At 31.7% G+C, this 24,265-nt stretch overlaps 1 protein-coding gene across 2 annotated transcripts in view; it reads left to right on the forward strand.

Moving 5' to 3' along the window:
* LOC145242530 (protocadherin gamma-B4-like) overlaps positions 1 to 24,265 on the forward strand; it is a 159,903-nt gene that overhangs the window by 58,214 nt on the left and 77,424 nt on the right. Inside the window, exon 2 of one of the 2 annotated variants that reach the window (XM_080105605.1) lies at positions 6,233 to 8,654. In XM_080105605.1, the coding sequence (XP_079961731.1) occupies positions 6,294 to 8,654 (2,361 nt within the window). In that variant the 5' untranslated portion in view covers positions 6,233 to 6,293. Of the gene's footprint in view, positions 1 to 1,763; positions 8,655 to 24,265 lie in introns of those variants that run through there. The other variant, XM_080105606.1, reaches the window with a different exon arrangement.

Here is a 24,265-nt window from a genome sequence, read left to right on the forward strand (position 1 = left end):
CTAGGGATGGTGTACACCATTTTTCAAGGTCAAGGTCATATTTGGTGTGGCTCTTACAATATCCACTTACTGCAAGGGTGCCCGCAGAGCGGTTAACTGAGAATACAGCAATGTCCCATGTAAAGCGTGGGTATCTTTGCTAGTATATTATATTTTCTCTCAGTTTTTTTTTTTTTTAATTTGCTTCAAATTTTTTAAAAAATTGTTTAAATTATCTAAAATTTAAAATTTTTTAAAAATTTTTCGGAAACTTTTAAATTTTATTTAAAACATTATAAAAATATTAATTAAATTTTTTTTTTTTACAATTAATATATTTTTAATTTACTTTTTATTTATTTATATTTTTATTTATTTATATTTTTATTATTTATATTTTTATTTATTTATTCTTTATTTATTTATATTTTATTTATTTATATTTTTATTTATTTATATTTTTATTTATTTATATTTTATTTATTTATATTTTATTTATTTATATTTTATTTATTTATATTTTATTTATTTATATTTTTATTTATTTATATTTTTATTTATTTATATTTTTATTTATTTATATTTTTATTTATTTATATTTTATTTATTTATATTTTATTTATTTATATTTTTATTTATTTATATTTTTTATTTATTTTTTTATTTCTCCTTTCGTGCTCTTCACTTTTGTCTCTATACTATCATCCTCACCCCTAATCTTTTCCATTTCTAATTTGAACGTTTTTAAAGTCAGTGTTGTCGTTGTACCCTTATAATTGTCGGCTTTTCCTCCTCTTCTGCCGAAAAACATTTAGCTTCGAAATGCCACGGCTTAAAGAGGTTTCTCCCCTATTCCTCTTTCAGTAATCCTTTTTTTTTTGACTTGATGATATAATAAAGTTTCTATGTAACTTTATTCTTTATCCTTTAAACTTATTCTAATTTTTGCTCCTCTAAATCTCTAACAACGTGGTCTGGGGCACGCTGCAAGATACGCTCCCTTCAACAATCCCTCCTTGCCAGATAACTTCGTCCTCGGTCAGTAGAGGAAAAATCCTTCATGACCGAGACAATTTTTATTTTTGTTCCTATCCAGAGTGGGGGAGGCAAGTAAATAGGATACACACACACACACGCACACACACAAAACACACACACACACACGCACACACACGTGTGTGTGTGTGTGTGTGTGTGTATACTTAATTGCATTGTTGCATTCTTACAAAACGTACACTATATATATATATATATATATATATATATATATATACGAGCAAACAGTTAATAAAATATGTTAAAAAACACTTTGAAATGAGTTGAAAACATATTTAATCTGAAAAGAAAACAATTAATAAGTGGATAGTCCTTAATCCGCGAAGTTTCAAAGAAATACTTTCCTTCTCATCAGAGGGTAGGAATTAGCAAAATGCGGGATCGGATTTTGCATGCAAAAGTATTTGATAAAACAACGAGTAAGTCAAAGATCTTACTTGAAAACAAAAAAGTAAAGCAGAGGGAATATGGTGAAGAAAAGGGTGATTACACATGAATGGATAGTCTGGTGGAAGATAAATAATCCAGTGACGGTAAAATCCAAGTATATAACTTCAAGAAAGTTAATTGAATATATATATATAACTTACATACACACACTTTCATATGTGTATACTTTAGCATAAAAAGCTCGCCTATTTTCTCTCTATATGTGAGTGTATATTTTTTAGTTACCACCCCCAACCGCCTCTTTTTGCATTATTGCCCCCCCCCTCTCCCAGGTATCGCCCACTTTGGGAAACATTGCTCTGGAGCATTTTGGACATAGAATTACGATTTAAGGAATCTGACATCCCATGACCCTCCCTCGAAATAACCAAAAGTGCAATTAATTGTAGTAATGCACATCAGCGTTTGTATTGTTTATTTTTAATAAATAAATAATCTGTTGAGTTAGTATTTGTTAACTTTTTTTCTACGGAACCAATTTTCGAAATTTTTTTTTTCAAAATCTTTAAAATTTTTCAGGTATATTTTATTTAGATCCCTTGCCTATTTTTATAAGATTCAGCTTCTTTGTATGACTTTGGAATCGTCTATTATGTCTTCCAAAATTAAGCTTTAATTTTACAAGGGGTAATGGGCGATTTCACGAGAAGGAAATATTACAAAATGGAATCGTCTCGATTACAAAATAATGACAAAATGACATGATATTTACAATTCAGTCTTATAAAAGGCAAGGGATTTTTTGGAAAAATAAGGAGATATTTAGAATTTTCAAATATTTGAAAAAACTCTTATGATATCATAATTTCTTCCCTCTCTCTGTCTGTGTGTGTGTGTGTGCGTGTGTGTGTGTGTGTCTCTCTCTCTCTCTCTCTCTCTCTCTCTCTCTCTCTCTCTGTCTTTATCTCCCCCTCGTTCTTTCGTACCTCTCTCTTTCAGTTCCCTCTCTCATTCTACTTTTTCCTCTTTCTCTCATGTAATTGAATACATTATTCGCTTCTTCCCTCTACTTTTTTATCATTCCCTTTTTATTTACATTTTATCTACCTTCCTCTCCTCCACCTAAAGCACAGTTAGCAAATAACAATCCTACCAATTTAATAAAATATGAAATTTATCAAAAAGTTTTCAGATTTTTTTTCAATGAAATCTTCAGATATTTTTGCATAAAATTCAAGAGTTGGAAGTTCCAATGCCGCCATAATTATTTAACAACGAGGACCCTTTTATCAAAAAAAAAAAATAAAAATAAATAAAATATAAATTCTTAAAAGAATCGGTGATTTTATAAAGTTGGCAGTTAAACAAGTTTTTATTCTAAATACCTAACTCTTCACCATTTTACCATCATTGATTTTATTTTGTGCAAAGATGACTGTGGCTGCTAGTGCTACACACATATCGATATCTTGAATTCCAGTACCAAACGTCTCCTATTATTTATGTCTATTGTGAAACGTTATATTATGAAACACCACATCGCAAAGAGAATTCCTGTAGAATTATACTGAAATAACAATAAAAAAAATGTTTCAGTTATTGAAATGGCTATATTTGGAGTTATTTTGAGGGGGGGGGAGGGAATAAATTAACTCTGTTATATATGCTGCAGACAGGCTACTTTTCATTATGTCAAAAAAACATTTTTTCAGTGACGTCACATGAAGAGATATACTTAAATATTTAAAGAAATGTGAGGGGGTGGTGTACTCACTTTTGTGATACACTGTATATCACATTTAATGAGTTTTTTTTTTTTTTTTAATGAAATCAAATTGTGCTAATGGTTGTGACTCAGTCTGATATATTCTTTAAAGTCTGTTAATATTTTTTTTTTTCTTTGATTTATTTTTAGCCTTCAGTTTATTGATAAATGATGAGTTTTTAAGCGTGAGATGTTGGTGACATTTCAGTATCATAATTGGTTTCGTTAACACAGCTTTTTCAGGTGAAGGAAATGTTAAATATTATTAGAAAATTCTTCTTTTTCTTTTACATAAGAGTCACCACTTATCAAGGCCAAGAGGCAACTCGAGGATAAGGGTTAAAGAGTGTACAATAGTCAATGAGACAATATTATAGGAATCATTATTAGTGTAAATTTGGTAAATTTGATTACTTAAGGGGAACGGCTCATCAAGAACTTGTTTATGTTGGACTTGAAGACAACCATATTGTAATCAGCTGGGAAGCAGGCAAACGAAAGACAGTTCCACAGGTGTGCAGTTCTAAGAAAGAAGCTTTGTTCATGGAATCTACGTTTAGGTTTAGGCACGGATAAGGAGTTTTTATTCCTTATTCACATCTCTATTTGGTTTAACACTTGTTTAAGTACATTTTAAAATTACATGAAATAACGACAATATTAAAAAAAAAAAAAGACTTTTATAAACTTCTTAAAAAATATCTTCTATGGACTTTCATCAGAGACAAATCTGTTCAGCAATTAGTTAACTCCGAAAAAGAAAATTTCAGTTTTCACTTCTGTGTGCCTAAGATTGAATGGAATTTCTATGAACAGAGCTTCTTTCCCAAAAGATGCCATTTATAGAACAGGTGACCATATTTGTCTTCAAATCCAATGTCTGTAAATATTTTGCACAAAAAGGTTCTTATAAATAAACTTTTATTCATTCCATTCAGCATTTTTAAAACCTCTCATAAAATTCTTCATCATTCAACTGGAAAGCAATCCATCCAATTAACTCAGAAGACTTAAGTGGTGAAACCGTGAAAAAGAAAAAATAAATAAAGTCAAAATCCTGTTATTAGTAGCGAGGACAGTAAAAAAGAAAAAAATACTCATAATATAAGGTCGTTGCATAAGTTTTTGCCGTTTTTTTTTTTTTTTTTTTTTTTTTTTTGAGAAAATCAAAGAATTTTAACAGCAAAAGAAAGTTTGTATGGAACCGAAGCTCCAAGTTTTTGTCAGAATCCCATCGACTGAAGATGACGTGAAATTGTGGCAAAATCACACTTCATCTTTTCACCCAATTCTCTACATGTCTGATGGCCATCTTCCTTCAAAAGAACCCTGAGTTGGTCTTTGTCTATCTTGATTGGTCTTCTGGAACGAGGAGCGTCATTGAGGTCAAAATTACTGTGTTTGAATCTGATAAACCAATCGGACAGTTCTCTCAGCTATAGCGTTTTCTCCATATATGGCACAAATATCGTTGGTCACTTCACTCGCTTTTTGACCTCTATTAAAGGCAAAAAGAAGGAATTGTTAAAAATGTGATTATTTTATCTACTTGACAATCCATTTAATGTTTCTGAAAAACAAAAAAAAATTATAAGAGCCAAAAACGATGACCATTATCTTGTAGAACAGAATACGTGCTTTCTAATGATATGTAACACTTTGCCAAATATCAAAACATCTTTTAGAACAAAAATGTTTATGAAATGGCGGGAACTTAGGTAACAACCTGATATTTCAGCATCTCTTGACTTCTTACCGACAAGAAGCAAAGAGAGGTTGTTGACAAAAACGTTGCAGATAACTTGTAAAGATATACTATTTATAAAATGTCATGAAAGGAAAACATGTTAAGCCGTAAATAATATTGGCCGATTGTTATTTATTTCTAATCTGCAGTATTAACATTAGCAAACGTCTTTTCTTTTTTACGAAAACCAAACCAAACTTCCATGAACAAAGTTTCTTCCATAGAACATCTCATCTGTGATATAAGATACTATGACACTGCTTCCCAATCGACTACAGCAAAACAATCTTCAAGACTAATGTGAACAAATGTGAGTTCAACATTGATTAACCATCCCACCCATTGTTGGCTGTCCTCTCATGGAAGTAATCATCGTCCAACTGAAAATCCATTTAACCCTTGAGAAATTAAATGTGCAGAGATTATATCAGGATGGTAAAGCTGTTAAGAGTGTTCATTATTTTTTTGTGACATTTGTAAACATTACGTAGACAAGAGGTGCAGTGGAATTATGAGTTGAGAAAGGAAAATCAGTTTCTGTGCAAGAAATGAAGATGGATGAGAACACAGATGTGGAGAAAGTGTGTATATATATATATATATATATATATATATATATATATATATATATATATATATATATGCAGCTGTTAAAGTTGTCTAGGAATTTTATATTGCTAGTGTGATTGCAAGAGTTAGGAGGGGATGTAATAAGAAAGGATAATCAGTTTGTGTGCCAAAAAAAACAAAAACAAAGAAAGCATTCACAGCAAGAACTCGTCTAACTACAACACAGCTAAAATCTGTCCTTTCTCTCCATATCTCTTTACAAAAATACAAATAAAACTTCCATGAACACAGTTTATTTTATATTTTATAGAACATCCCATCTGTGGAACGAGGTGCCACAAGTATGCTTCATAATTGACTACAACATGGTCGTCTTCAAGTCTAATGTAAACAAATACTTGTTGAGCAATCCTCTTGGATAATGAATTCATCTTCAGCAATCTTCTGCTAACCACACCCATTGTTTCCGGTTCTCTCGTGGAGGTGATTATCAGTCGATTGAGGATCCATTTAACTCTTATTTTTGAGTGGACCCCGTGTATTGATAAGGGATGGCCCACGAGTAAAAAAAAAAAAAAAAAAAAAAAAAAAAACAGAAAAAAAACTAGTAACTCGATAAATAATGCATAAGTTAAATAATAACTGAAAGAAATTTTTTATTATCAGTTTTTTAAAATCGAATTATTGCTTTCACTCTAACAGATTTATTATCTTTTGTCTTTCAGATGCAGGAAGATTGCAAGTGAGAAACCTTTTTCTAAATTCATTTCCCGTTGATAACACAAGATGCTTATACATGTGGTTCTGCTGTTGGCTGTCTTCTCTAGTTGTGTGTGCGTAGACCTCACCTATTACATAGAGGAAAACAAAGGACCTGATACTTTTATTGGTGACATTGCTGCCGATACCAACTTGATGGACAATATTCCCCTTCATGAACAGCAGCTGATGAGTTTTAATCTATTGCAACGAAAAGCAACCAGTCATTCTTCGTTATTCCGTGTTTCTAAGAGGAGCGGGAAATTATACACTGCCAAGAAACTGGATGCTGAATCTCTATGTACCTTTAACAAAAGATGTTATGAAATGGTAGATGTGGCTGTGAAGAAGGCAGAGTCTTTTATGAAGATTTTCGAAATCAAAATCGTTATCAAAGATGTCAACGATCATAAGCCAGAATTCCCTCAGAAGCTCATCAACATTGAATTCTCAGAAGGTGATAGGAAAGGAATGAAGAAATTGATCCCAAATGCAATTGATAGGGATGTTGGTCCACTGAATTCCAGAATTGATTATCAACTTATGAAGAATAAAAATGAGCCCTTCAGTCTGGACGTCTCTAAAAGAATAGACGGAACTTCAGAACTTGGAATAAAATTGGAAGACGATCTCGACCGAGAAAGACAAAGCAATTACTTAGTTCATGTGATTGCTAAAGATCAAGGAACTCCACCAAAGCAAAGCGTTTTAGATGTTCATATTTCTGTTACTGATGTCAACGATAATCCTCCAGTTTTTTCTCAGAATGTCTATAACGTAACAGTTAGCAATGAAATCAGCGAACTGTTACCAATTGTCATTTTATCAGGAACAGATTTAGATGCTGATAAATATGGCCAAATCCGATACCAATTCAGCTCGAAAACATCAGACATTGCAAAATCCCATTTTAAATTGAATGAGAAAACGGGAGAAGTGTTTCTTTTTAAGAAGTTCTCTTTCGGTCAGGAGTTATTGCATGAATTATATGTTAAAATTACCGATGGTGGGAATCCTCCATTAAGTTCCATTGCAATGGTTCTAGTGAAAGTTGTTAATGAAGAAAACAACCCTCCAAAGATTGATGTGATTTTTGTCTCAGCATCCGAAGGACAAACTGCCACAATTTCTGAAGACATCAAGGTCGGCAGTTTCATTGCTTATGTGAAGGTCATTGATGAAGATACTGGACGCAATGGAGATGTCACTTGCAATCTAAATCATGAGAAATTTCAGCTTCAAAAACTAGCCACTAAAAAATACAAGATAATTGTGAAAAAGCCGATTGATCGAGAGACCCAAGACCATCATGATATCAGCATCACTTGCCAAGACAAAGGATCTCCTCCTCTTCATAGTGAGACTAAATTCTCTGTCCAAGTGACTGATGTTAATGATGTAAGACCCCAATTTCGGGATCAGACCATCAAACTATCAATTGCAGAAAACCAAAACGCCAAATCACCAGTTGGCTGGATCAATGCCACCGATACTGACTTGGGTCCTGGAGGAAGACTCACATATTCCCTGATAACTAGCAATAAAGAACAGTTTTTTCCATTCCGCATTTCTGACAATGGTTTAATCTCTACAATTATGTCATTGGATCATGAATTTCAAAAGGTTTACAAGTTTAAGGTTTTGGTTGAAGATAATGGAGTACCATCTTTAAACAATACAGTGAATGTGGAGATTGAAGTTACGGACGAGAACGATAATGCCCCATATTTTACATTTCCTGGTGTTAATCCGTATAGCATGGACATTGTCTATTACCCAAAGCAGTCAAAGAACATCACAGTTTTAAAAGCATCAGACAAAGATAGTTTGGAAAATGCATTTTTAAAATATGACATAATTGCTGGTAACAAAGCTAAGTTGTTTAAATTGAACCGTTATACTGGTTTATTATCATTCAATCGTGAGATTAAACCACAAGATGCAGGATTATATGTCTTTCAGTTTTCCGTGAAAGATAGCGGCATCCCTGTATTGTCGGCAAGCACTAATTTATCTTTAACCGTGATTGTGAGCAATGTAACATCTGAATATGTGTTAAATTCTACCAAACCACAAGTAAATGACAGAATCCATCAGTATTTATTAATTGTTATTGTGTTGGTGGCTGTCACTTTAGCTGTGCCCATTACTGCAGGTTTTTCAATCTGCTGTATTCGATGTAACGATCGCAAAAAAGTTGCACGCAATGCTACTGCAGTGAAATTTTCCAAGAAAAATTTCAATCAACAAAGACATTTAATTGTTCATCCACATTTGGCTGCTGCTTGGTCTGATGCTCCTGTCGTGAGGGCAGCTGCTCCTAATAGAGGAAAAAAGAATTCAACTTTAACAATGAAGCTTCAAAAAGTTACAGATGCTGTTTATCAGGTAAGGATACTTGGTGCTTCTAAAGAATTAGGACAAGATTTTGTAGTCGATAAATGGAGTTTTCAGATAAGAAACAATGGTTTCAACTGATTTTTCTGTCGATTTTGATAAGTTACAATAGTAGCTTCCAAATTGTGTAGTCAAAATTACCCGAATATTACTGAATTATTAAACAAAACAACTTTAATCGTGTTAGCAGGTGAAAATTTTCTGCCATCTTGTTTTAAACCGAAACGGAAAATTACCTCCCTTTTTAATTCTTCTGTGCTTTATGATTGTTTTCATCAAATTCTATTTTTTATTTTCTTTAATAAATAATTGTTTACCTTATCGATTTTCGTAATTTTTGGATGTAATCATCTTAAAAATAGGAGGAATACGTAGATATCATTGTTTTCATGTGAAATTCAGTATTACGATTTCCGAAATCTCGTCCCAATAGTGTAGAAGCGCTGGATATTTCATTTTTTTTTATTCTTAAAATAAAACAAACATTTCATTGATAAGATTAAACAGCATCAAGATTTCACATTTAATTCAACTCAATGTAATTTTTACTTGATGAATAAAAATGTATAAAACACTGGAATGTGCTGAACGAACATTTCATGATTTTTTGCTCAAATACTGACCATTTTTTTTCAAAAATTTCAAAAATACATCATTTCTAAATTTAACGGTTTAAATACCAAACAAGTGTAAAATCTATTTCAATAAATAAACATTTATTATTATTATTACATAAACATTTATTTATTATTATTAAAATTAAATCTGATATTTCTAGATATAACAGAACCTTCATTAGGAAAAACCAGTTTATTTTTGTGTTTTGTTTTTACATGTCATAGTAATACTTGATACATCTGCAGATGTTGGTGAAGTACAAGGTTTAAATGTCCGATACGGTGTGAGGTACTAGTCGAGCATGAATATGTAAAATAATAGAAAATACACTGTTTATATTAGAATACAAAATTAAAAATTTAACGCCAAACAAATTCAGAATCTCACTCAATAAATAAACATATTCATTTATTAAAATTAAATTCGATATTTCGATTCATAACAGAACCTTTATCAGGAAAATCCAGATTTTTTTTTTCTAAATATAGTATTCAACAGTGCTTATTATGAAAAGTGGATTTTCTATTATTATATAATTCCAGTTATTACAAAGATAATTCAATGAAAATTAATTGAAAAAAAAAAATGATAAAAATATTATTTTTGTTATTACAAGGAAAATACAATGAATAATTTTTACAAAATTGGATAATTTTTTATAAAAATTGGATAATTTTTTTCAAAACTTCGATAATTTTTACCAAATTGGATATTTGCATACAAAATTGGATAATTTTTACAAAAGTAGATAATTTTTTACAAAAATTGGATTTTTTTTTTTAAATTGGTTAATTTTTTTTTACAAAAATTGGATAATTTTTACAAAGTTTCAAGAAAATAAAAATTCCAATAAAAGTTCATTATAAGGTAAGTTTGATGAATAAAGGTTTAATTTTTGAATAATAAAACAACTGATAGCAAAACAAAATGATTTAAATTTTTTATTAATTTTTGTTCAAATCAAATAAATATTTAGTTTTTATATATAACTAACAGGCCGCCCAACGTTGCCCAGTTGTAAAATACGCATAAATATTATATTTTAATTAATGCAGAATTCTTATTTATTATAAACAGAAATACCACAGTCCTTATCCTTCATAAGTACTCTTTTCTCATTGATTTGAATAATATTTTATGTTTTCTAGTGTACAATATATCGTCAATGCATATAAAGTTGACCCATTTGTCGTGCTGATAATGAGATTAAAAGGTCACTTTTCTATTTACTATAGGAGAAAAACAACTTCATAGTATATTCAATTGTGGATATGTGAGCAACATCAAAAAGGCTATCTAATCTGCATATTCACAAAAAAAACGAACTTTCATTAATTCATTATTTGTTTTTCTTTTTTATGTGTTCTTATTCTATGATTGTTTTCATGTTAACTAATCATGTTTTCTATATTGTGCATGAATGTTTACCATTTTGTGTGAACAAAGTTCTAGATTGTAATTCATAAAGAGCTACCCAACACAAACATATACACACACAAAGTGCGATTTCACCCAACAAATAATTTTTCCACAATCTTCGATTTTCAAAATTATGAAATTATTAATTTCATATCACCCCATTAAACGATTTTTCATTATACTTACTTTTTTTCTCTCCTACATATTTTGCAGTATTTAGGGTCTTGACAGAGGTGTAAACCTGAATACATTGACACTGAAAATCATTTTTATTAGAATTAAATAAAATATATTCAAAACAATTAATTTAAAAATACTTAAAAGAAACGCCAGGTCGGGACAACCAGTAATAACTCTCTCTCTCTCTCTCTCTCTCTCTCTCTCTCTCTCTATATATATATATATATATATATATATATATATATATATATATATATATATATATATATATATATAAATACCCGAAATAGTGTTTCATGGTAAACAACTGATGATCCCTTAAAAAATAAATTATTACTGGTACTATAGTGAATTCGAGAGAGCAAGTTGATGCAGTGATTGCAGGTGATTGAATGACTAAATAGTTTTCTAACGAATGATAAAAAAAATTTTTTTTGTATAGTTTTAAAGGTTAAAAACTTCCAAGACTATATATATATTTCCGCTTCCTTCCTCTTTTTCATCATTCTTACTCATTATATATATATATACTAGCATTTCAGCCCGGCGTTGCCCGGGTGTTTGGAGGTGTATATTGAGCAAACACAAAAAAAGCTGTCAATATTTTTAACTTTGACCCGAATTATGACCCCCTCAACATTTATAATTTTGGGCTCAAATCAAGTTATTAAGTTAGATCCATGTCGGATGGGTTTGATAGAGTTCTCAAAGGTCAAATCGTTGAACTTTGACCCCTTAACAGCCAAATTTCTGACTGAAAACCGATCACATAGATTTTCCCAAATCTCAGTACCCTGTATATTAAATTTGGAGTCTGTAGACTTAAAATTGACAGTAATTGCTTAGGGAAATGTACACACACAGACACGTTCACTTTTATACATATACTAGCATAGCAGCCCGGCGTTGCCCGGGTGTTTGGAGGTGTATTTTGAGAAAAAAAAAAAGAAAACAGTCAATTTTTTTAACTTTGACCCCTATTATGACTCCTTAACATTTATTGTTTTGGGCTCAAATCAAGTTATTAAGTTAGATTCATGTCAAGGCACCAATATGTAAAATTTCAAGTGTTTAGACGCAAAATTCTCGGAGGAGTTTGGTAGAGTTCTCAAAAGTCAAATCGTTGAACTTTGACCCCAATTATGACCCCTTAACATTTAATATTTGGGGCTCAAATCAAGTTATTAAGTTAGACCCATGTCGGAGGAGTTTGATAGAGTTCTCAAAGGTCAAATCGTTGAACTTTGACCCCTTAACAGCCAAATTTCTGGTCGAAAACCGATCACATAGATTTTCCCAAATCTCAGTACCCTGTATATAAAATTTCGAGTCTGTAGACTTAAAATTGACAAAGTTATTGCGTAGAAATGTACACATACAGACACACAGACACGTTCACTTTTATAGATATACTAGCATGGGTGCCCGACGTTGCCCTAGTGTTTGGATATGTATGCTGAGCAAGAAAAAAAAAGCGGTCAATTTTTTTAACTTTGACCCCTATTATGACCCCTTAACATTTATTGTTTTGGGTTCAAATCAAATTATTAAGTTAGATCCATGTTCAATGAACTTATATCTTAAATTTCAAGTGTTTAGATCGAAAATTGTCGGAGGAGTTTGGTAGAATTCTCAAAGATCAAATCGTTGAACTTTGACCCCTTAATCGTCAAATTGGCCGAAAACCGATCACATCGGTTTTCTCAAATCTCAGTACTCTGCATATCAAATTTCGAGTCTGTAGACTTAAAATTGCATAGGGAAATATACACACACAGACAGACAGACAGACAGACACTTTCACTTTTATAGATATGTGTGTGTGTGTGTGTGTGTGTGTGTGTGTGTGTGTGTGTGTGTGTGTGTGTGTGTGTGTGTGCGCGCGCGCGCCTGCACCTGCAATTTTTAATGTATTTCTATCATGTAATAATAGTAGAAAGTTAGCCGTATTGATTTTATTGTATTTTCTAGTCATGTTTGCATTTATATGCTATTTGAAATGGTAGACAAATTTAATCACATGAATTCAAATGCAAAGAGATTAGCACTTTAAGAGTCTTCGCAATTATTTCAAAAAGACTAACATAATGTTCTTCAATAACTTTACATCATCAGACCATTTTATTTGCAGATTATTTTTTGTCCGGAAAAAGTACATGCATTTAGGAATGTTCACAGTTTATCCGCTTAATACAACTTCAAATAATAAGCTTATTCGTGTCCCTCTGATAAAATGGCTTGTAAGATTTCGCTTAGTTAAGTATTTAATTTTTTTCTTTTCTTTTTTATTCCCCTCTTGCTGCTTTACAAATGTAAAATGTTCTTTCTGGTGTGATATCTTCGTGATTAAAAACGGCTTTGAATAAGATTAAAATCTCTTTTCAGACATTCGTTTTGAAAATCTGTTTAATAAAATACGTCATTTTGAATCGCGTATTTTTTTTTTTTTTTTTTTTTTTTTTTACTAATCCAGTATTTTTTCTTAATTATTTGTTAATTACAGTAGACGTGTATTCCTACGTATTTCATGATAATACTAGATTTTTGGCAGAAATAAAACACAACTTTAAATACTATTGCTAATTACAAGCACCACAAACTTAGCATGAAACTGGAGATTATTTTGCATTAGCATTATTAATTATTGTGGTTCTGTTATTGTGATATCATCATCAGCAGCAGCTGTTCATCTTATTTCGACGATGGCATGGAGTGGAGTATACTTAACACCTGTAACATAAATGTGAGACCAACCTAATCACTTTCTTAAAAGTTCTTCTACAACTGACATGTATGTGGGCCGCCTTAGTACGTGGAGGTACTGGCTCCAGCTTGTGCAATCTCTCGTCCGCCGACAACAACTGCACATTCATTTCCTTATCGATGTTTGCTGCACCAGCCACCACCTTCTTCCAAGATACACGATTTTTGACATTTTTCTCTTCAGTCATTGTACTCATTGATGCGTTGTAGATGTCTCTTGAACATGTCTTTGTAGCATTGGCGTGGTGCTCCATCTTTCCTTGAACCTCTTCTTTTTTTCTTGAACCTCTTCATAGAAAATAGCTTTTGGAAGTCTGCTGTTCTCCATACGTATGACATGCCCCGTCCACCCAAGCTGACATCACCTCTTCAACACTGGACATTCCTGCACTTTGCATGACTTGGAAATTTAATACATGATCTTGCCACAAGATATTCATTAGTTGGCGAAGATGTCTCTGTTGTACCTTTTCAAGTCTCTTCATGTGGTGTCTGTAGAGGGTCCATGTTTCCAAGCTGTACAGAAGTGTTGGAATTACAACCGTTCTATAAACTTTTATCTTGGTTTTCAGATGGATTCCTCTCTGGTCCTACAGGCAGCTTCTCAGTTTCCTGAATGCTTTAAAATCTTGAGGGACTTTTGCTGTCGTTGCAAAACTTGTCAAATGCACTTGTGATGTTAGGTTGTGTAAGGTGTTAACTTTTGTCAAAACCGCCCGTTTCTTCTTTCATCGGATTATTTTTGTCTTTTATCCATACTTATTATCTAAGAACACTGCCAAGCACATAAAGTACCTTCATGTGAAATTTCATAAAAATCAGCCCTACCGTTTTCAAGCCTATAAGGAACACACACACATACACACAAACAAACACATAGAAAAAGTTTTATATATATATATATACACATATATATATATATACTAGCAAAAGCACCCGTCGTTGACTGGGTTCAAAAACAGCCTACAGAAAATAGATTCTAATTTATGAAAGTTTGATAGGTTATGAAAAGGAAGTGTTGTAAAGAGATAGCTTCGAATTTGGGGGTATCAATCAAAACCAAAGCAAAATATGATGAAAGTAAAAATAAAATAGATAAACCCCATAATGTATTATACCATACCTGTTCACACTGAAACACTTATCACAATATTCTGCGGATCTATATTAAAAAACCTTGTTAAACTTTGTGACATATTTCCATTCTATGGAGGTCAGGCACAAACGAACACCACATAATTTTATTAAAACCATATTTCTTCAAACTGAAACATAATTATCAAAGTATACTTACGTAGATAGATATGAAAAGTCTTTATTAAAGTTTGTGCCTATTTCCATTCTATGGAGGCCAGGCATGAACGCAGACCCCACAATTTTATTATACCATCCCGATTTAAGTTAAAACATACTTATCAAAGTATTCTTATGTACATCTATATCAAAAACACTTGTAAACGTTTTTTTTTTAATTTCTAAATTTTTTATTTCCATACTTTATGGACAAGGCGCGAACGCGGACCCCACAATTTTAATGAACCACCGTTCTGCCAGATCAAACATACCCATTTCTGTGTCTCGATACATCTTCTATCATTATATGTAATCAGTTTTTAAAATAGTCAACCATATAGGAGCCTATTCATGACCAGAAACAGACACACACACATACATTCAGCTTTATATATATATATATATATATATATATATATATATATATATATATATATATATATATATATATAAAATAGAAATAGAAGTTCCTTGGGTGACATTTTGGATATATATGATTTTGTCTTAAAAACGAGCGTTTTTTTTATGAAAGGTCACGAGAAATATTTAGTAAATCTTTTGTCTTTATTATTATGTTGAACTTTCTATACATGTTTTTGAAAATTGATGATTAAAATGTGTCCCAACGGAGCTGAGTTGAAGTTTAATCTTTTTTAGGACGACACAATTTTCAAACGTTTGGTATGAAAAATTGATTTTGAGTCAGCCATTAAACAACAATGATAATAATAATGACTATTTAAGAGCCAATCAAAAGCCTTTGATGCTCAAAATCAAAGGCTTTTGAAAATCAATATTGATTTAATTTCATAGAAAAAAACATGTTTCATAATTCGTTTTACATTAAAAAAAATTTAAAAATAAATAAATTTTCAATAACAGCCATTGTTTATATAAAATTATTTTGTAAAAACAAAACCCTGAAGTTAATATTAGAGAAAAAAAAATTCTATACATTTATTTATTTGAATAATCAATATTATTGATGGAAGATTTCTTTTTGTGGGAAAAAATATTGTTAAAATTTTTACATGCATCCTCACATCGCTATTAGAGGCTTTGTCTGTCGGTCTGTCATGTTTACGTTTCCAAAATCATTTTCATTGTTCTGTTAAGGTTGCAACAGCTAGGAGTGGATGGATGAACTTCTTCCATTATTAACCAGTAGAATGTGACACAGTCGAGCAAGGGAAAAAGCTATCGGGCATGTGTTTGCAGTGACATCAGACAATTATGAAAGTGAAATCTGGCCAGTGAGGGTTGTGGATATGTGTTGCATGGAGAATAATTATATGATCATGGTACGATGGATTTGTAAACTAAATCTTTAAGATATGCATAGATCTGATAACCTCAGAGAAAGATTAAAATTGGACAATATAAGAAGATACGTTCAGGACTTGTGGCGTAGAGGATAAAGTACTTGGTAAAAATTAGTTGTACGTTATGTTAAAGTTAGAGTTATCGAACTTGGTGGCCTTCTTCTATATATTTAATTATTTCCCTTGTCTCGAGTGGATATTCAATACGGTGTCCGGCTATCAGTAACATGTGTTCATCCAACGTTGTGGGATGCACTAAGTGAGCTAACAAGTTACACAATTCTGGAGGTTGAAGGCTCAATCTTCTATATGCAAGGTGACACTCAAAATACAATTGCGAATTACTTAGGACTTCTACCCAGTCATGGCTGATGGAATGAGAGCATATTGCCTCTGTGGATAAAGGGTTCCGTTCAAAATTCCCTGAAGACTCCTGAATTTGACAGAAAGATTCTCAAGTTCGACATGATACACCTGAAGAAGGTCGGTGGTCTCATCGACTGAAATATTGAAGAAGGGCTAAGTATACTTTTTATTTGTATTACATAAGCATTAATATGCCGCTACACATTCATGAGCATGTTTCGATTAGCCAGTTATAACTGACCTGGCTGACCAAAATATGCTCATGAATGTGCAGCATCATATTAATGCTTTAATGCTTCTGTAAAACAAATAAAAAGTATATATTTATATATATATATATATATATATATATATATATATATATATATATATATATATATATATAGCCATGCACATACTGTTTTGCTGTATTACATTTCTTCAGTGGAGCTAGACTAGCAACTGCCTAGGATTAAAAGTTGATCATCTAGACGAGAGTTGATGCTTCTAACTCTTCATTCTATTATGGCTGCTGTTACCTCTTATATATATATATATATATATATATATATATATATATATATATATATATATATATATATATATAAAATAAATGATTGCCTCACAAATTGAATGATAACCAAAAGAAATGCTGTTCAAAAGTGTTATCTTCCTTTTGTTTATGCAACAAGAACGACCCGTTTCTCAACCGGGTTGTGACTTGCAATGAAAAGTGGAGAGCAATTACATGATCATGGTATGATGGATTTGTAATTTAGGTTCTTTATGACAACCGGCAACACTCAGCTCTGTGGTTAGATGTTGACAAGGCGCAGGGGCCGCTTCTCGGTCGACTCTGACATTGCCGTTTTCAAGTCTAATGTAAACAAATTATTGCTTGACCATCCTATTTAGCAATCAGTTTCTCTACTAGTTACAGACATTGTTGTAAATCCCCTTAGTGTCTCACTGCCTACCAGTCCAACCAAATCACCATTATTCTCGTGTGGCCTTTGTGCCTTGATAAATGAGTACTCGTTTGTAATATATATATATATATATTTAAAACGTCAGAAAAACATTGGTACCGTCGGTTTCAAGCCGAACATAAGTGGGGACCAGTAAATGGTAAATAATGTTAGGCTTTCGTTATCCATTAACTTATTTACGATTTGTATCATCGAATACTTTCTCTGCATTTTTTTTATTATTTACCTGCAAACTTAATTAGCGAAAAAAAGAAAGAAAGAAAGAGCAGTCAAAATATGATTTTTGATGTTTGCTGAAGAGGATCATTTGAAGACAAATTGTTTATTTGATTTATAAAAGAAGTCTTATACTGGTAAAAGAAAATCGATTTGACTATATGATCAATTATTTTTATTGAATTTGCTAAATGATATGAAAAAAAATGTATCCATCTATCCTAAGGTTTTCTTCCTTTTTATTTTACTCACTAGAAGTAATCACACAAGCCATCATCAAAGATTTCTATTTGAGAACAAATCATCATCATCATCATCACTATTTTTATTATCATCATTATCATCATCATAATCATCATCATTTTTATTAGTAGTATCATCACCATCATCATCATCATTTTTATTATTATTATTTTCATCGTCGTCATCATCATCATCATCATCATATCAGCATTTTTTTAAGGCACACTGCAGGAGAAGAACCAGATTTCTGTTTGCCAAGTTGAAGGGGAGGGGCGCACACAATGGTTCTTATAAAACTTCATTTATCAACTTCCAATTTTCCTCCATTACCAAGTTCAAAAACACTTTAGGCTATTTGCTGTCACTGATATAACATTATAAGTTTTAGAAAATAGTCTCAACGTCAAATTTGTTTGTAGCAATAATATTATTTATTCTTGGAATTCTCACAGGAATCCTTATCAGTGATTACTCACTATAAACAAGATATGGTATTTCCTGGAGTCTGAGCGATAACAACCTTCTTCAGATTTCTTGTGTATGCTACTTTGTTCGATAAATATTGCAAATCACCTTGCATTATGGTAACGACTGTTTACCATCGATTTTTCGCTCATAACAGACGTTGACTTTCTCTGGAGTTAGAGTGGAATATAACCCTCCCTATTATTTCATTACTCTCTATGTCCTTCCAGTGTAACAGAGCTGCTGATGCTGGGAGCTAGCAGCAGCCACATAAAGATATGCAAATGACCAAGCCGGCTAGGCGGGGTGATGTCACAGGAAAGATAAAAGGACACAGATGTTCGCAAAAAGGGTGTTCAAGACGTGTCGAAAGAAGCACATATTTGAGACGTAGAAAGTGTTCAGAAAAGCATGTGCTTGAGACATGTGGGTGATGTCACAGCAAAGATGAAAAGTCACATGGTGTCAGAGAAGGAGAAATGAACTGTTTAAAACATTTAGAAAAAATGCGTTGTTGGAAATATAAGATATAAAGGACTTTGTTAAAAAAGAAAGTATGTTAAGTTTTTTCTGTCCTCTATTTCTTTGATATAATGACTACGTTACGTCAGTGGAGGTCTGGATGGTGCTCTTGGTTTCTCCATTCTCCCTAACACCTCACAACCATTTACTCTGGCACCAGTCGATGCTGGAGCCATCACCTGGTTTTATATTTATTCTGGCAGTTCAGTTCTACTGGTTTTGCATATTTATTATTATTTATTATAATTTAGTTGACTAATAGGCTATAGAAAAGTTTAATTTCTCCTAGAAAATATTGAATTTATTTTGCTAATCTATTATATAAATCTCAGTCGTTGGTTTATGTGAATGTATGTATGTATGTATGTATGTATGTATGTTTGTATGTCTGCCAAAAACTTTTGACAGACGTGACAGATCCTGACGAGATCGGTATTGTTTTGAAGCTTGACGTTTCAGATGACAAATATTGAAAAATTGGCCAAAAAATTAATTCCTTCACCCTTCCTGCCCATTTTTCTACAAGGAGGAGTCAGTTTTTGTGTCGCATTTTCGCAAGTCATCGTATCAGTTGGATTGATTATGCTTAATTTCAACGTTTGGAACTTCGGGGGATGGAGACATCGGCAAAAACGTCACGTTTTTTTTTTTTAAACATTTTTTTCTTCTTTGCATTATGGATTCGAGCCTGCCTGCCTACTACCATTTTTTTTAACACCTCTGCCTACTGTTGTTTTGATCCCCCCCCTCGCTACTACCACTTTTTTTACACCCCCGGGGTTTCTTACTATACCCCCGTTAGTAATTGTATAAATAGAGACTGAGTTGGGATATGTGTAGCGCTAGAAATTATAAAATCAGGAAATGACTTTTTTCACAGTTGTTAACCTTTAGAGTTGGAGCAAAGTGCATTAACTATTTATTTTTTCTGTCCTTGATCAGTGAAGTTGAAATCCTTCTTGACTAAGGCAATTAAAATTTTTTGTCCCAATCAAGAGTGTTCTATTTTGGGGAGCTGGATTTTCCTCCCATTAAAAAGCGACCTTGTGTCCAACTCTTGCCCTTGTGAAGAGGCAAGTATATAGAGACACTAAAATGTGTAACGTCGGGGAACCAACACGTTGTAGCCTCATTCGCAAATCAGACAAAGAACAGAAAAGAATTTCAACTCCCTTTTCGTTCTGTACAACAACATTTATTTCCTCAATCTCTCGTTACCGCTGTGACGTTTCTCATGTGATCGTTTTCTTGAACGTGCTCTCAAATATTATCCACACCTATAACGTGACCTCGAACGTTATTCACGTCTCTAACGCGAATCGTCCCTTTTCCTCCTTTTTATAGTCTTTTTTCTTTACCAGTGACGTCATTTCGCATGCATTTGCGCCTGTGCTATGTTACAAATGATGGTTTATAAGGAAGCAATCTCAATATGAATAAGTCTTTTCAATATTCTCGGCTGTCTATGTTGAATTGCTAGACAACAAATTAAACAGGATTAAAATTATGATTAGTTGAAAAATAATCAGGTGTAAGTGACTAAACCGCGTTTGATTTTAAAAAAAATTGATAAATAAATACATCTTTGCTGGAAAATGTCTTATGGAAAAATATAAACAAATTCCTGATTTTGATGGTGACACCTATGACCCTATGGGTATCACCACCACAATCAGCTTTCTGAATCCGTCCCTGCACTATAAGTCTAATAAGGCAACAACATTATTTATTTAAGATTTGGTTATAGTCGGCTAACGTATTTCTTAATTTTCTGCAGAGCGCTACTGGAAGTGGTGGCAAGGCAAATAAGTTCCATCACTGTTTTGTTCTTCAGTATTTCTATTGTTAAGCGATTTATCGAGATAAAATAGAAGAAAAAGGCATTATTGAAAACTATGTAATAAAAATTAACAAGATTATAAAAAGATAAAAAAAATAACACAATTAGTCTTTATTTGCACTTTTAATAACGAAATTTAAAAAATAACAGTTTTTATTTTATTTGAAATTTTATAAGAAATATGTTTATGAAATTATAAAACTACATTTTTTTTTTTCATTTTCAAAATGAAAGTTTTTATTTGAATTATAATAAATATATGTTTATGAAAGCATGAAAATAAAATTATTGAAATCAAAATAACAAAATTTCAAATATCATTTAAAAAAAAAAAAAAAAAAAAAAAAAAAACGTATCCAATACATAATAAAAGCGAAGGAACTGATTTACCTTGTCACAGCCTCCGGTAGCCCTCAGCAGAAAATTAGGAAGTGCGTTAGCTCACTATAACCAAAGATTTCACTAGATGGACAATGTTTCCTATTTTATTCCTCATATTTAAATATTTTATTTTGATAGTGTACACATTTTACATTTTTATCTTTTTTGTTTAATCCCCAAATCATTTTTTATTATAATTTTTTAAAATTTTTTTGTTTTCATTGACATTTATAATAAGCATTATAAATTAAAGAAACCAATGAAAAAAAAATCTTAGCTTTTATTCAAATTTGTAATGCTCCAGTCAATATTGTTCAAGTAGAAAAAGAAGGAAAGTTGATTCTAAGCCTTGGACAAAACGATTACACATCCTCTCCAGCATAAGGACCACAGTTGGAATAATAGAATGCTTTGTTCCATGGCATATATTGATTCTTTCCGTCTGAAAGTAATTACCTCTGCCTGCTGAGCTAATTCTTTATGGTTTTAGAAAAAGGTTAAATGCTCTGAAGGAGATTAGAAGAGAAACTGACATGGTCTTATCTTCTGCTGCTGTAGATCAATTTCCACCAAGTAAATAGTTCCCTTGATAATTCACTTATCACCTGGGGGGTAATTCTTTTAGTGTTCACTCTGTTTGTTCATCTTCAATTTGCTGCCGTTTTGTAATAACAGCAATTGATTTCTACTGCTATTTATACGCAGTGCTTGCTAGAAAATGGAGATATGACAACTCGTCTCATAGTCGCTCTCTATTTATAACACAGAATTGCGGGCACGTCAGAAACTCCATGTTAGATTAAAAAAAAAGGCAATTTTGCCTAAAATAAAGTTCACTGGCTGAACGTCGCATTTGATTACATATATGACTATTACCAAATGATAAAACTAAGAAGAAAGAGAACACCTAAAATTAAACTATGAAATATTTTAATTTGAGATATATATATATATATATATATATATATATATATATATATATATATATATATATTTCTGTGAAAAAATTCTTTATTCACCTATATTTCATTTTTATATATGCCAATCCTGATTTAAGAAGCTCAATGTAATTACAGAGCGTATAATGAATAAATGACAAAAGTCTATATTCCTATATGTATTATATATAAATTTCATAATGTTGACCATCTTACAATTTATTCCTTTTATTCAGTTGAGACTTACAATTCTTGACAGTATCTGTTTCGTAGCACAAAATCATTCACTTAACTGGAATTTTATATATATATATAAACTCCCATTAAAAGTTTGTCAATAGGAATTCATGTTACTTACTGTGTTTATATAATAGTGCTCAATAACAAATAAAACTATATAATCAATATAACTTTTTATTTGCGAATGTGTTTTTATAAATAAAAATTTATATTATAATACTATACACACAAGACCGCGCATTGGAGGGAGGGGGTGACGTGGGTTAAGTAATTAACGACACAGTCTGAAAACCTGGATGTGCCAGGTTCGAATCCAATCCATTCCACAGAAACATTTTCGTCTAATCTGCATTTGGAGAGAAATAAACACACACACACGTTCAAAATCATTTTTGTTATTGTTGTTGTTGTTTACAAAGGAGTCACCACTTATCAAGGCTCGGAGGCCACTCGAGGATAAGGGTTAATGTGTGTACAATAGTCAAAGGGAACATGTGGCAGAATCGTTGGTAAGCTGGATTACTTAAGGGGACGGCTCATCAAGAATCTGTTCACATTGGACTTGAAGACAACCATATTGTAGTCAGTTGAAAAGCAGGAAAACGCAACAGAGTTCCACCGGCGTGCAGTTCTAAGAAAGAAACTTTGTTCATGGAACAAAGCTTTAGGTTTAGGTTTGGGCACAGATAAAGAGTGTGGGAAATTATTGACAGTGGTTTCAGCGAGACGAGTTTGGAGAGAAATAAATGCACACACACATTCAAAATTTATAGTATCAATATTAATATTTATAGTTTAATTGTATCCTGAAAAAAATACTCAATATTCAAAGTAGAGTATCAATAAATGAAGGGAATTAAATTATGCAAATTAAACATTTCCAAATTTTATTGTTCAAAATTAAGGAACAAAAAATACAAAAACTTTATACAAATAATCGTTTGTGTGCTTTATTTCTGGTTTTTGAACAATAAATTTTTGAAATGTTTAAATTTGCATAATTTAATTCCCTTCATTTATATATATATATATATATATATATATATATATATATATATATATATATATATTGTGAATGCATTTAGGCAGCATTCTTTTATTTAAGGAAACGTTGTTACATATAACCGAATTCCAGTCTTTATCTTCTTTTTTTTAATATCTTTTAGATTTTGTCTAATAATATTTTTATATTAAAAGTAAAACAAAAATGGATGTTTCATAAGTATCACTAGCATTTTTTATTCTACGTCGAATCATCTTCAGGTGAAAAAAATCAAAATAAAATAAACGCACGAACAAACAAAACTATGGAGAAAAAAAAAAGAATTTCAAAAAGCAGTTGAGAAGGCAATATGTGAAATCATTAGACGTCAAAACAACAAACCAATGCTATTTTAGAAGAACGTTTACAGTTTAAATTTTGGGACGCCAAGAATTAGTATCGCAGGATAAATTGTATTTGCATCAAACATTTTCATGTCATTGTTTAGAAACCAGTGTTTTTTTTTTTTTGTGTGTTTTTTGTTTTTTTATTGGTGGGTGTATATTGAATTTGTAATTATTAGCATCAAAATGTTTTCTTCTATTTTCATTCCACGTTTAATTTAATCATTTTTGCAATCATGACAGGAAGACCCGTTTTGATGTTCGTGATTAAAAGTGGAGAATGAAAAGAAAAAATTAAGGGGGGGGGGGCATCATTTTGATAAGTTAAACATAATTTTAAAAAGCAGCTTATCTTGCCTTGACAGAGTTAAAAATAGATTTCGTAGCTTGGTGAGGGATGTCCTTTTCTCTTCCCTGCAACCTCTTTCCTACAGAAGAGACG

Source organism: Euprymna scolopes, chromosome 21 (genome assembly GCF_053919585.1).
Source record: "Euprymna scolopes isolate OS-2025 chromosome 21, ASM5391958v1, whole genome shotgun sequence".
Lineage (NCBI taxonomy): Eukaryota > Metazoa > Mollusca > Cephalopoda > Sepiida > Sepiolidae > Euprymna > Euprymna scolopes.